At 42.0% G+C, this 12,490-nt stretch overlaps 1 protein-coding gene and 1 long non-coding RNA gene across 6 annotated transcripts in view; one reads left to right on the top strand and one right to left on the bottom strand.

Annotated features, from left to right (window-relative positions):
* RXYLT1 (ribitol xylosyltransferase 1) overlaps positions 1–7,453 on the bottom strand; it is a 30,859-nt gene extending 23,406 nt beyond the window's left edge. Inside the window, exons 1-2 of the mRNA XM_055579433.1 lie at positions 7,141–7,453; positions 5,544–5,699 (exon numbers count right to left, since the gene is read on the bottom strand). Of these exons, the coding sequence (XP_055435408.1) occupies positions 5,544–5,699; positions 7,141–7,309 (325 nt within the window). The 5' untranslated portion in view covers positions 7,310–7,453. The remainder of the gene's footprint in view (positions 1–5,543; positions 5,700–7,140) is intronic.
* An 84-nt stretch (positions 7,454–7,537) lies between these two features.
* Positions 7,538–12,490, top strand: part of LOC129650693 (uncharacterized) — a 76,502-nt gene continuing 71,549 nt past the window's right edge. For 4 of the 5 annotated variants that reach the window (XR_008713936.1, XR_008713946.1, XR_008713939.1 and 1 more), the window contains exons 1-2: positions 7,610–7,758; positions 9,330–9,462. This is a non-coding gene — a long non-coding RNA (uncharacterized LOC129650693). Of the gene's footprint in view, positions 7,759–9,329; positions 9,463–12,490 lie in introns of all 5 variants that reach the window. The other variant, XR_008713954.1, reaches the window with a different exon arrangement.

Below are 12,490 nucleotides of genomic sequence, written 5' to 3'. Positions count from 1 at the left end.
GAAGGACTGATGCTGAAGCTGAAACTCTAATACTTTGGTCATCCGATGAGAAGAACTGACTCACTTGAAAAGACCCTGATGCTGGGAAAGATTGAAGGCGGGAGGAGAAGGGGACGACAGAGGATGAGATGGTTGGATGGCATCACCGACTCAATGGACATGAATTTGAGCAAGCTCTGGCAGTTGGTGATGGACAGGGAAGCTTGGCATGCTGCAGTCCATGGGGTTGCAGACTGAGTGACTGAACTGAACTGAGGTTTAGTCGTAGCTTTTCTTCTAATGAGCAAGCATCTTTTAATTTTGTGGCTGTGGTCACTGTCCATAGTGATTTCGGAGTCCAAGAAAATAAAATTTACCATTGTTTTCACTTTTTCTCCATCTATTTGCCATGAAGTGATGGGACCAGATGCCATGATCTTAGTTTTCTGAATGTTAAGTTTTAAGTCAGCTTTTTCACTCTCCTCTTTCACTCTCCTCTTTCAACTAAGGAGTCTCTTCCTCTTTGCTTTCTGCCATTAGAGTGGTATCATCTGCATATCTGAGGTTCTTGATATTTCTCCTGGCAATCTTGATTCCACTTGTGATTCAGCCTAGCATTTCACATGATGTACTCTACATATAAGCTAAATAAGCAAGGTGACAATATACAGCCTTGACATACTCCTTTCCCAATTTTGAACCAGTCCGTTGTTCTGGGTGGGTCCTATATAATCACAAGGGTCCTCAGGAGAGGGAGCCAGGAGTGTCAAAATGAGGGAAAGAGGTTTGAGGAAGAAGGAGAAGTCAGGATGAGGTGGGGCCATGGGTCAAGGAATGAAAGCAGTTACTAGAAGGCAGTAAAAAGCAAGGAAACAGATGCTCCTCTAGAGCATCCAAATGGAATAGCCCGAGGACACACTTTAGATTTCTGCCTTCAGAAACGTAATATTATAAATTTATGGTGACCAAAGTTAATAATGCTGTATTTGCATATTTGAAAGTTGCTAAGAGAGTGCTACACTCAATATGCCAGCAAATTTGGAAAACTCAGCAGTGGCCACAGGACTGGAAAAGGTCAGTTTTCATTCCAATCCCTAAGAAAGGCAATGCCAAAGAATGCTCAAACTACCGCACAATTGCACTCATCTCACACGCTAGTAAAGGAATGCTCAAAATTCTCCAAGCCAGGCTTCAGCAATATGTGAACCGTGAACTTCCTGATGTTCAAGCTGGTTTTAGAAAAGGCAGAGGAACCACAGATCAAATTGCCAATATCCGCTGGATCATGGAAAGCAACAGAGTTTCAGAAAAACATCTATTTCTGCTTTATTGACTATGCCAAAGCCTTTGACTGTGTGAATCACAATAAACTGTGGAAAATTCTGAAAGAGATGGGAATATCAGACCATCTGATCTGCCTCTTGAGAAATTTGTATGCAGGTCAGGAAGCAACAGTTAGAACTGGACATGGAACAACAGACTGGTTCCAAATAGGAAAAGGAGTACATCAAGGATGTATACTGTCACCTGCTTATTTAACTTCTATGCAGAGTACATCATGAGAAGCGCTGGACTGGAAGAAACACAAGCTGGAATCAAGATTGCCGGGACAAATATCAATAACCTCAGATATGCAGATGACACCACCCTTATGGCAGAAAGTGAAGAGGAACTAAAAAGCCTCTTGATGAAAGTGAAAGAGGAGAGTGAAAAAGTTGGCTTAAAGCTCAACATTCAGAAAATGAAGATCATGGCATCTGGTCCCATCACTTCATGGGAAATAGATGGGGAAACAGTGGAAACAGTGTCAGACTTTATTTTTTTGGGTTCCATAATCACTGCAGATGGTGACTGCAGCCATGAAATTAAAAGACACTTACTCCTTGGAAGGAAAGTTATGACCAACCTAGATAGCATATTCAAAAGCAGAGACATTACTTTGCCAACAAAGGTTCGTCTAGTCAAGGCTATGGTTTTTCCTGTGGTCATGTATGAATGTGAGAGTTGGACTGTGAAGAAGGCTGAGGGCCGAAGAGTTGATGCTTTTGAACTGTGGTGTTGGAGAAGACTCTTGAGAGTTCCTTGGAATGAAAGGAGATCCAACCAGTCCATTCTGAAGGAGATCAGCCCTGGGATCTCTTTGGAAGGAATGATGCTAAAGCTGAAACTCCAGTACTTTGGCCACCTCATGCGAAGAGTTGACGCATTGGAAAAGACTCTGATGCTGGGAGGGATTGGGGGCAGGAGGAGAAGGGGATGACAGAGGATGAGATGGCTGGATGGCATCACCAACTCAATGGACGTGAGTCTGGGTGAACTCCGGGAGTTGGTGATGGACAGGGAGGCCTGGCATGCTGTGATTCATGGGGTCGCAAAGAGTTGGACACGACTGAGCGACTGAACTGAACTGAAGAGAGTAGATCATAAAGTTCACATCACAAGAAAAAAGTTTTAACTATGTGAGGTGATGGATGTTCACTAGACTTACTGTATTGATCCCTTCACAATATACACCTATATCAAATCATTATGTAGTGCACTTGAAACATAAGTTAATTATAGATTAAAAAATATATGTTGTTTTTATATACAATAGAATGTTGCTCAGCCACGGTAGTGGTTGGTGGTTTAGTTGCTAAGTTGTGTCCAACTGTTAGCACCATGGACTCTAGCCTGCCAGGCTTCTTTATCCATGGGATTTCCCTGGCAAGTATACCAAAGTGGGCTGTCATTTCCTTCTCCAGGGGATCTTCCCAACCCAGGGGCAGAACCCAGGTCTCCTGCATTGCAGGCAGTCTCCTGCACTGCAGGTGGTCTCCTGACTTGTGGACATAGCAGGGGAAGGAGAGAGTGGGGTAAATTGAAAGAGCAGCACTGAAACATATACATTTCAATGTGTAAAATAAATAGCTAGTGGGAAGTTGCTATATAACACAGGGAGCTCAGCCTGGTGCTCTGTGATGACCTAAAGGGGTGGGATGGAGGGTGGGGTGGGAGAGGTTCAAGAGGGAGGGCTATATGTATACTTATGGCTGGTTCCCACTGTTGTACACCAGAAATCAATACAACATTGTAAAGCAATTATCTTCCAATTAAAAATAATTAAATTTAAATAAAAAATATGTTTTAAGCCACTAACTTTTTGGTAATTGGTTATAGCAGCTAAAGGAAACTACATATTATGTAGCTATAGAAATGGGGTGCTGCTGTAACAAATACTTAAAAATCTGGAAGTGGCTTTGGAATTGGGTAATGGGGAAAGGTTGAAAAAATTTTGAGAACAATGATTAAAAAACACTTAGATTAGACTGACTTAAACAGACTGTAGGTAGAAATATGGACGTTAGTGACTCAGCTGGTGAAAACTCAGGAGAAAGTTAGGAGAACAGTAGGAAAAAACCTGTATCATTTTAGAGAATATCAAAATCATCATAAACCGATTGTTGGAAGAAATACGCACATTAAAAGTGCTGTTGACGAGGGCTCAGAAGGAAGTGAGGAACATGTTATTAGAGTTTGGAGTAAAGAAGATCCTTGTTATAAACAGAAGTAGAAAGTTCAGCTGAATTGTTCCCTGCACTTATGTGCAAAGCAGAACTTGTAAATGATAAACTTGGATAGTTAGTTGAAGAAATTTCTAAGTAAAGTGTTGTAGCTGTGGCCTCATTTCTTCTCGCTGATTACAATAAGATATGAGTTGAAAAGAGAGACTTAGAAAAAAATTAAGCAAAAAGGAATCATGACTTGATGATTTTGAAAATTCTTAGCCTCTTCAGATTGCAAAAGAGAGGAAAAATTAGGGGATTCACTGTCAAGAAAGCATGCTAACCTTCCTGAAAATGGAAGACTAAAGATGTAGCTCACATCCTTTTGCTAATGTCTGGTCAGAATATTCAATCACATAGAGGGTTTTGTTTTGTTTTGTTTTTAATATTAGGTGTTGATTTGTAGATTTTCTTAGCCATTATCAGCAGAAGCTAGAAATAGATGGGGTTATCCAGGAAACACCTGTGGAGGAACTCTTGTCTAATAAAGCGAATCTTTATGTCATACATATGGGAGACTGACATGGTTCTTGAGAACGTTATATTAATAGAAACACTGCCAACTTGGACTAAAAGGGACAGAGAGAGAGTTGAAATGAAACAAGCTTATTGGAAAATCCTAACAGCAGGAAACAGGCTGATAAAGCTACTGGGCTGCAAACACATGCTAACCTTCCTGAAAATGGAAGGATGACTTCTCAAGCACGGAGCTGAAAAATCCAGAAAGAACGTTTGAGCCATAGATTACTCACTCCCAGGGCTTGAAACCTAATGGAGTCTGCGTGGTTGGGTATCAAAGATGCTTAAACCTGTGACTCCATTCTTCTTCCATTTTCTCCCTTTTGAATGGGAATTTCTGTAACTGGTATCCTATGACTGTGCCTGGGGAATAGGCTGATGAATGCAATGCTTGATAAATCTCATCTGACCAGTTTGTACCTATTAGATTGAAATCAGAAAAGTCTAGAAACATGAAAACTGTTAAGAAGTATATTTAATTAAAAACTAGAACGAGGAAGTGGAACGAGGAATTTAAAGAAAGAAATTAATATGACAGATTCTAACAGAGAAAAGAATTGCTAGAACTTGATGATTAGAGGTCTGCGTCTGGGTACTTGAACTTTAGAGATCAGTAATTTTCAAGGCTGTATGCTGCTGCTGCTGCTGCTGCTGCTAAGTCGCTTCAGTCATGTCCAACTCTGTGCGACCCCATAGACGGCAGCCCACCAGGCTTCCTCATCCCTGGGATTCTCCAGGCAAGAACACTGGAGTATATGTATGCAAATGTTTATGAATTTATGAAACATTAAGGGTCAGGCACTACTGTTAACTTTCCTTTCACCTGGTACCTTTTATCCATATCCCTTACTGTACATATATTTAACTCATGTTTAATGGCCAAAAAACTCACTTCTAATTGACTAAGTTCTTTCTGACTCTTGTCATTGAGGGTCCCATTCTCTAACTGAGCATATCGTATAATTTGGAACACTATACTCTCATGATACTCAGAGCAAAAGTGTTTTAGTGGGCAATCAAGTTTAATCAACTACATACTATATCCCCTTCCGAGGCATTCATGATGAACACTGGCATATTAAAACCTCTGACAAAGTTTCTGCAACAAAGAACCTTGTTTAACTTTGTTTAGTTCAATGTTTCCTAAACTTGTTTGGCCATTAAGGTCAGAGGCCACATCTTACACTTGTGCACCAAGTGTCTAATAAACACATAGTTCCATGAAAATTCAGCTGACATAGGCATTTTAATATAATGATGTTCACACAACCGACTTTTTGTGTCTACAAATAAAGCTGTGCTCTGCTAAAGACCGGTGCACATGCGTATGTTTGTGTGTGTTTACACAGATGTTGTCTAATAAAAATAGAAATAGAATCTTGAAAAAAAGTGAAAAAAATGCATCATGGTATCTTAACAAATGATGAAATAGACTTTAAATGTATTAATAGTGGTTTTATATGATGCTTTTACATATCTTAGCTTTAAACATTAACTTACCAATGGCAGCTTTGCCCCAGATTTGTACATGGAAGAGTTTTTTCTCTTTTGTGGACTTATTTACTATCTGAAGGCTAGTTTTAAGTCTGTGTTGTTGTTCATTTTTTTCATCTTCTTCCCAAGGGTTCCATTCTTCACTTCTCAAAGTAGATTGTTCTGTGTTATAAAAAGAGTAACAAGTGTTATCAATAAGGCAGAGCATCAGTTATAGATAAATTCAAGCCATTTAAATTAGATGTTGTTGTTTAGTCGCTAAGTAGTGTACGACTCTTATGCATCCCCATGGACTATAGCCTGCCAGGCTTCTCTGTCCATGGACTTTCCAGGTGAGAATACTGTAGTGGCTGCTACTTTTTTTTTTTTTTCCAGGGGATCTTTCCTATCCAGGGTTCCAACCCACATCTCCTGCATTGGCAGGTGGATTCTTCACCACTCGGCCACCTGGAAAGTCAAGGAGTTTTACCTGCATCCTAACTTCAATTTTTCAAAGAGATTAAGCAAGAGAATTTGAACAGGTTAAACACACAATAAAAATTTTAAAAAGGAAATCAGAACTTAATTTTGATTGAACCATTACCCCAAAAGAACTTGAAATAAAATGTTAACAAAATGTTAGGCTCCCCAAAATGCCTTCTAAAATAACTGGGTACAGTAATATGTATTATTACAAGTTTAACTTTTGCCAATTCTATATAGATTGTATATATGTTACGCAAACTATACATAAAACTTGACTTCAACATGAAAAGTGTCCAACAGTTTCAGATACTATTGTGCAAAATTCTGAAAGAAAGAAATAAGCCTGAGTCCGATCCTGACATGGGTCAACAAAATACAAAGAAGGGATCAAAACTTGGAGATAAAGCACTCTAGTCTTCCGAAGTCACCGCAGGATTAGAGAAGGCTCTTTGTTTCAATAGGCTTCTCTGGTGGCTCAGACGGTAAAGCGTCTGCCTACAATGCGGGAGATCGGGGTTCGATCCCTGGGTCGGGAAGATTCTCTGGAAAAGGAAATGGCAACCCACTCCAGGGTCGGGAAGGAAATGGCAACCCACTCCAGGGTCGGGAAGGAAATGGCAACCCACTCCAGGGTCAGGTAGATTCTCTGGAGAAGGAAATGGCAACCCACTCCAGTACTCTTGCCTGGAAAATCCCATGGACGGAGGACCGTGGTAGGCTACAGTCCATGAGGTCACAAAGAGTCGGACACGACTGAGCGACTTCACTTTTCACTTTTGTTTCAATATGGAAATAGATGTCTTTAAGCCAGCGGCATTCCAGAGAATCTGGCATTTTGTGACAACGTCTTGGATATTCAAGATGTGTTTTTAAAAGTGTGTGCACCTGTTAGCCCCAGGGGTGGGGAGTGGCGACACCATGTGAGATTTGGGCGAGGACCTAAGCGTTCCTATATCCTCCAATCCCGAGGCCTGGGGTGGCTACCGAGAGCTGGAAGAGGAGAAGTGCGCCCCGGAGCCATCCTGGACCCGAGAGCGGGATTGGTGGCAGCGTGGCTCAGCTATCCCGGTCCCTACCATCCCTCAGCCCCGAGACCCGGCGCGCAGCCGAGAAGAGAGGCCGCAGTCCGGTGTCCTACCTCGGCCGCGCCTCTCCCGCACCGGGACAACCCCCTTCCTGAGGCCCCGCAAAGGCGCGTCCGGCGTCCGGCGGCGGCGCCCGAAGAAGACGTGGTAGGCGGCGTAGAGCGAGAAGAGGCAGTACACGGCGATGAAAATCGAGCAGAGACGCTTCCGCGTCAGCCGCATCCCACTTAGGCTTCCTCTCAGGTCACCACCAACATGGAGATGGGCCAGGGACTAGACTGCCTTTCTGCGCCGCAGTCCTGTTGGCTTCCGGAGCAGGCCCAAGCGCGGCGGGAGGGAGTCACCAGAAACGGACCCGCCCATGGCTTATCCGCCCCGCCCATCGCCCAGCTCAGGCCCCGCCCTTGACCCCGCCCAACCTCTGTGGCTTCTCTGTCCCGCCCTGCCGTAGGCTCCGCCCCTCGGGGAGTGCTGGAATCCTCCCTGGCGTGGATCCTGGAATTGGGCTCTGGAAGATCTCACCTTCTCTCGTGCTGCTCCCTGACCTCTGCAGGGTATCCAAGGCTCTTTTCAATCCTGCTTACCTTCCGATGTACAGAAAGACTTCACCTTATTTGATTGCCAAGAAAAAAAACCAAAACAGCACCTTGGTTCCTGAAGGCCAGATGAAGGTATGAACTAGGAAAATTTCTGTTCAACATGTGATCCCCAGCCCCAGCCGGCTGTATTGAAAAACGAATGAACATAAATTTCCATTAAAAAAATTAAGTGGTGGTAATGGCAACCCACTCCAGTACTCTTGCCTGGAGAATCCCAGGGACAGAGGAGCCTAATGGGCTGCCGTCTATGGGATCGCACAGAGTCGGACACGACTGAAGTGACTTAGCAGCAGCAGCAGTGGCACAACATTGTGAATGTGATTCCCACTCATACATTAAGAAATGTTTGAAAGTGAAAGTGCAAGTCCCTCAGTCGTGTCCGACTCTTTGCAACCCCATGGACTGTATAGTTCATGGAATTCTCCAGGCTAGAATACTGGAGTGGGTAGTTTTTCCCTTCTCCAGGGGATCTTCCCAACCCAGGGATTGAACCCAGCTCTCCTGCATTGCAGTCGGATACTTTATCCGTTGAGCCACAAGGGAAGCCTAAGAATGCTGGAGTGGGTAGGGTAGCCTATTCCTTCTCCAGCAGATCTTCCTGACCCAGGAATCGAGCTGGGGTCTCCTGCATTGCAGACGGATTCTTTACCAACTGAGCTATCAGGGAAGCCCCAAAGAATGGCAAATGTCATATATGTGCATCTGTGCACATTCGCTCAGTTGTGTCCCACTCTTTGTGACTCTTAGGGACTGTAGCCCACCAGGCTTCTCTGTCCACAGGATTCTCCAGGCAAGAATACTGGAGTGGGTTCCCATACCCTCCTCTAGGGGGTCTCCCTGACCCAGGGATTGAATCCTGGTTTCCTACATTGCAGGCAGATTCTTTACTGTCTGAGCCACCAGGGAAGCCCACTTCCTATTATATATACCTTGCCACAATAAAAATATGAAAAAATTAAGTTTAATTGCTATGATGTGACTTGAATACACACAGGCATGTGGGATTTTCAAGCTAAAATTGGGAAAGTCCAGGGAAACCAAGGACGAATTGATCACCGTACCGCCAACTCTGAACTATTATGTCAGAAATTCTGCCCAATCCCCAAAACAAAAGTTCTCTGCTTTGCAAGAGCTATCCGAAGCCATTTGTACTCAGACTCCCATATCCTATGAACATCACCTTCTATTCTCCTTCTAAGGCTATTAAGCCTTTGTCAAAGTGTTGCTATCCTGTATTGTGGTAGATGTACTAAACTTTGTCTTTCTTAATTATCAGATTATTCTGGTGATCTCTTGGAAATATGACAGTTGCTTTACATACAATTTGTTTGGCCCATCTTTTCTGTGGGAAAAACAATCATTTAAAGATACTAAGAATTTATTTTATAAGTAAGTAAAACATCCAGTGTAAAATATACTAATGGTTTTACTATTCAGAACAGTATAAAAGATATAATATGGAGTTAAACTTTTGTTGAGTAGAGAGGAAGAGCAGGCAAATGAAAGTGTTGTTTTACTTCAAACTACCAATGACTGTACAATTTGATTATGTTTTTGTTATGTATTTAGGTTACAAATGAAGGAAGCTTTTAATTGATCTAAGTATAGCAGTATTCATTTTCTTTTCTCTTTGTTTTTAATAGTTGAGCTGTAGCTGAGGACTACTTTTTTGTGAATTGCTGTAATTCCTCAGGTTGGGATTGGTAGATGGAGAAAGAGGGAGAGGGAAAGAGAAAGAAAGAAAAGAAAGAGAAGTGATAGAGAAGAAGAGAAAAGGTAAATATCTTCTGAGATTGGAAGCTCCAGGTATAGGGAACCAGATCTGGGAAGAAAAAATATGGGAGGGAGGGTATAAAGGAACATGAGATGAATTAAACTAAAGAAAGTGTAAAAACTATTTGATGAAATTTTCTGTTTGCAAAAGGAAGAGCCATTAATCAACAAAATAATAGTAAATTAGCTCTACGGCCCTAATACCTTCTACTAACGACCCGAGAAATAGTACACGTTCATTTTTAGATGGTCACAAATACAAATTTCTTGTGATACCTGACCAGAATTCTCCAAGTTTATCAAGATTTCAGGAATACTCAGTTCAGTTCAGTTCAGTCGCTCAGTCGTGTTTGACTCTTTGTGACCCCATGGACTGCAGCACGCCAGGCCTCCCTGTCCATCACCAACTCCTGGAGTTTACTCAAATTCATGTACATCGAGTTGGTGATGCCATCCAACTGTCTCATTCTCTGTCTCCTTCTCCTCCTGCCTTCAATCTTTCCCAGCATCAGGGTCTTTTCAAATGAGTCAGTTCTTTGCATCAGGAGGCCAAAGTATTAGAGTTTCCGCCTCAGCATCAGTCCTTCCAGTGAAATTTCAGGACTGATTTCCTTTAGGATGGACTGGTTGGATCTTCTTGCAGTGAAAGGGACTCTCAAGAGTCTTCTCCAACACCACAGTTCCAAATCATCAATTCTTCGGTGCTCAGCTTTCTTTATAGTCCAACTTTCGAATATATGACCACTGGAAAACCATAGCTTTCACTAGACGGACCTTTGTTGACAAAGTAATGACTCTGCTTTTTAATATACCGTCTAGGTTGGTCATAACTTTTCTTCCAAGGAGCAAGCATCTTTTAATTTCATGGCTGCAGTCACCATCTGCGGTGATTTTGGAGCCCCCCAAAATAAAGTCTGTCACTGTTTCCATTGTTTCCCCCTCTATTTGCCAGGAAGTGGTGGGACCAGATGCCATGATCTTCGTTTTCTGAATGTTGAGTTTTAAGCCAACTTTTTCACTTTCATCAAGAAGTTCTTTAGTTCCTCTTTACTTTATGCCATAAGGGTGGTATCATCTGCATATCTGAGGTTATTGGTATTTCTCCTGGCAATCTTGATTCCAGCTTGTGCTTCATCCAGCCCGGAGTTTCTCATGATGTACTCTGCATATAAGTTAAATAAGCAGGGTGACAATATACAGCCTTAATGTACTCCTTTCCTGATTTGGAGCCAGTCTGTTGTTCCATGTCCAGTTATAACTGTTGCTTCTTGACCTGCATACAGATTTCTCAAGACACAGGTCAGGTGGTCTGGTATTCCCATCTCTTTCAGAATTTTCCACAGTTTATTGTGATCCACACAGTCAAAGGCTTTGGCGTAATGAATAAAGCAGAAGTAGATATTTTTCTAGAACGCTCTTGCTTTTTTGATGATCCAGCAGATGCTGGCAATTTGATCTCTGGTTCCTCTGCCTTTTCTAAATCCAGCTTGAGCATCTGGAAGTTCATGGTTCATATACTGTTGAAGTCTGGCTTGGAGAATTTTGAGCATTACTTTGCTAACATGTGAGATGAGTGCAATTGTGCAGTAGTTTGAACATTCTTTGGCATTGCCTTTTTTTTCGATTGGAATGAAAACTGACCTTTTCCAGTCCTGTGGCCACTGCTGGACTTTCCAAATTTGCTGGCATATTGAGTGCAGCACTTTCACAGCATCAACTTTTAGGATTTGAAATAGCTCAACTGGAATTCCATCACCTCCACTACCTTTGTTCGTAGTGATGCTTCCTAAGGCCCACTTGACTTCACATTCTAGGATGTCTGGCTCTAGGTGAGTGATCATACCATCATGGTTATCTGGGTCATGAAGATCTTTTTTGTATAATTCCTCTGTGTATTCTTGCCACCTCTTCTTAATATCTTCTGCTTCTGTTAGGTCCATGCCATTTCTGTCCTTTATTGAGCCCATCTTTGCATGAAATGTTCCCTTGGTATCTCTAATTTTCTTGAAGAGATCTCTAGTCTTTCCCATTCTGTTGTTTTCCTCTATTTCTTTGCATTGATCACTGAGGAAGGTTTTCTTATCTCTCCTTGCCATTCTTTGGAACTCTGCATTCAAATGGGTATATCTTTCCTTTTCTCCTTTGCTTTTTGCTTCTCTTCTTTTCACAGCTATTTGTAAGACCACCTCAGACAACCATTTTGCCTTTTTGCCTTTCTTTTTCTTGGGGTTGGTCTTGATCACTGCTTCCTGTACAGTGTCATGAACCTCCATCCATAGTTCTTCAGGTACTCTGTCATTCAGATCTAAACCCTTGAATCTATTTCTCACTTCCACTGTATAATCGTAAGGGATTTAATTTAGGTCATACCTGAATAGTCTAGTGGTTTTCCCTACTTTCTTCAATTTAAGTCTGAATTTGGCAATAAGGAGTTCATGAACTGAGCCACAGTCAGCTTCCGGTCTTATTTTTGCTGACTGCATAGAGGGTCTCCATCTTTGGCTGCAAAGAATATAATCAGTCCGATTTTGGTATTGACCATCTGGTGATGTCCATGTGTAGAGTCTTCTCTTGTGTTGTTGGAAGAGGGTGTTTGCTGTGACCAGTGCATTCTCTTGGCAAAACTGTTAGCCTTTGACCTGCTTCATTTTGTATTCCAAGGCCAAATTTGCCAGTTACTCCAGGTATTTCTTGACTTCTGACTTTGCATTCCAGTCCCCTATAATGAAAAGGACATCTTTTTTGGGTGTTAGTTCTAGGTCTTGTAGGTCTTCATAGAACCATTCAACTTCAGCTTCTTCAGTGTTACTGGTCAGGGCATAGACTTGGATTCTGTGGTATTGAATGGTTTGCCTTGGAAATGAACAAAGATCATTCTGTTGTTATTGAGATTGCATCCAAGTATTGCATTTCAGACTCTTTTGTTGACTGTAATGGCTATGCCATTTCTTCTAAGGGATTCTTGCCCTTATCTATCTATATCTATATATATATACACATATACACACACACACACACACACACATATACA

The sequence above is a fragment of the Bubalus kerabau genome, chromosome 1, assembly GCF_029407905.1.
Source record: "Bubalus kerabau isolate K-KA32 ecotype Philippines breed swamp buffalo chromosome 1, PCC_UOA_SB_1v2, whole genome shotgun sequence".
Taxonomy (NCBI): domain Eukaryota; kingdom Metazoa; phylum Chordata; class Mammalia; order Artiodactyla; family Bovidae; genus Bubalus; species Bubalus kerabau.
The sequence above is the reverse complement of the archived record's forward strand: the minus strand, read 5'-3'. Positions and strand labels throughout refer to the sequence as shown.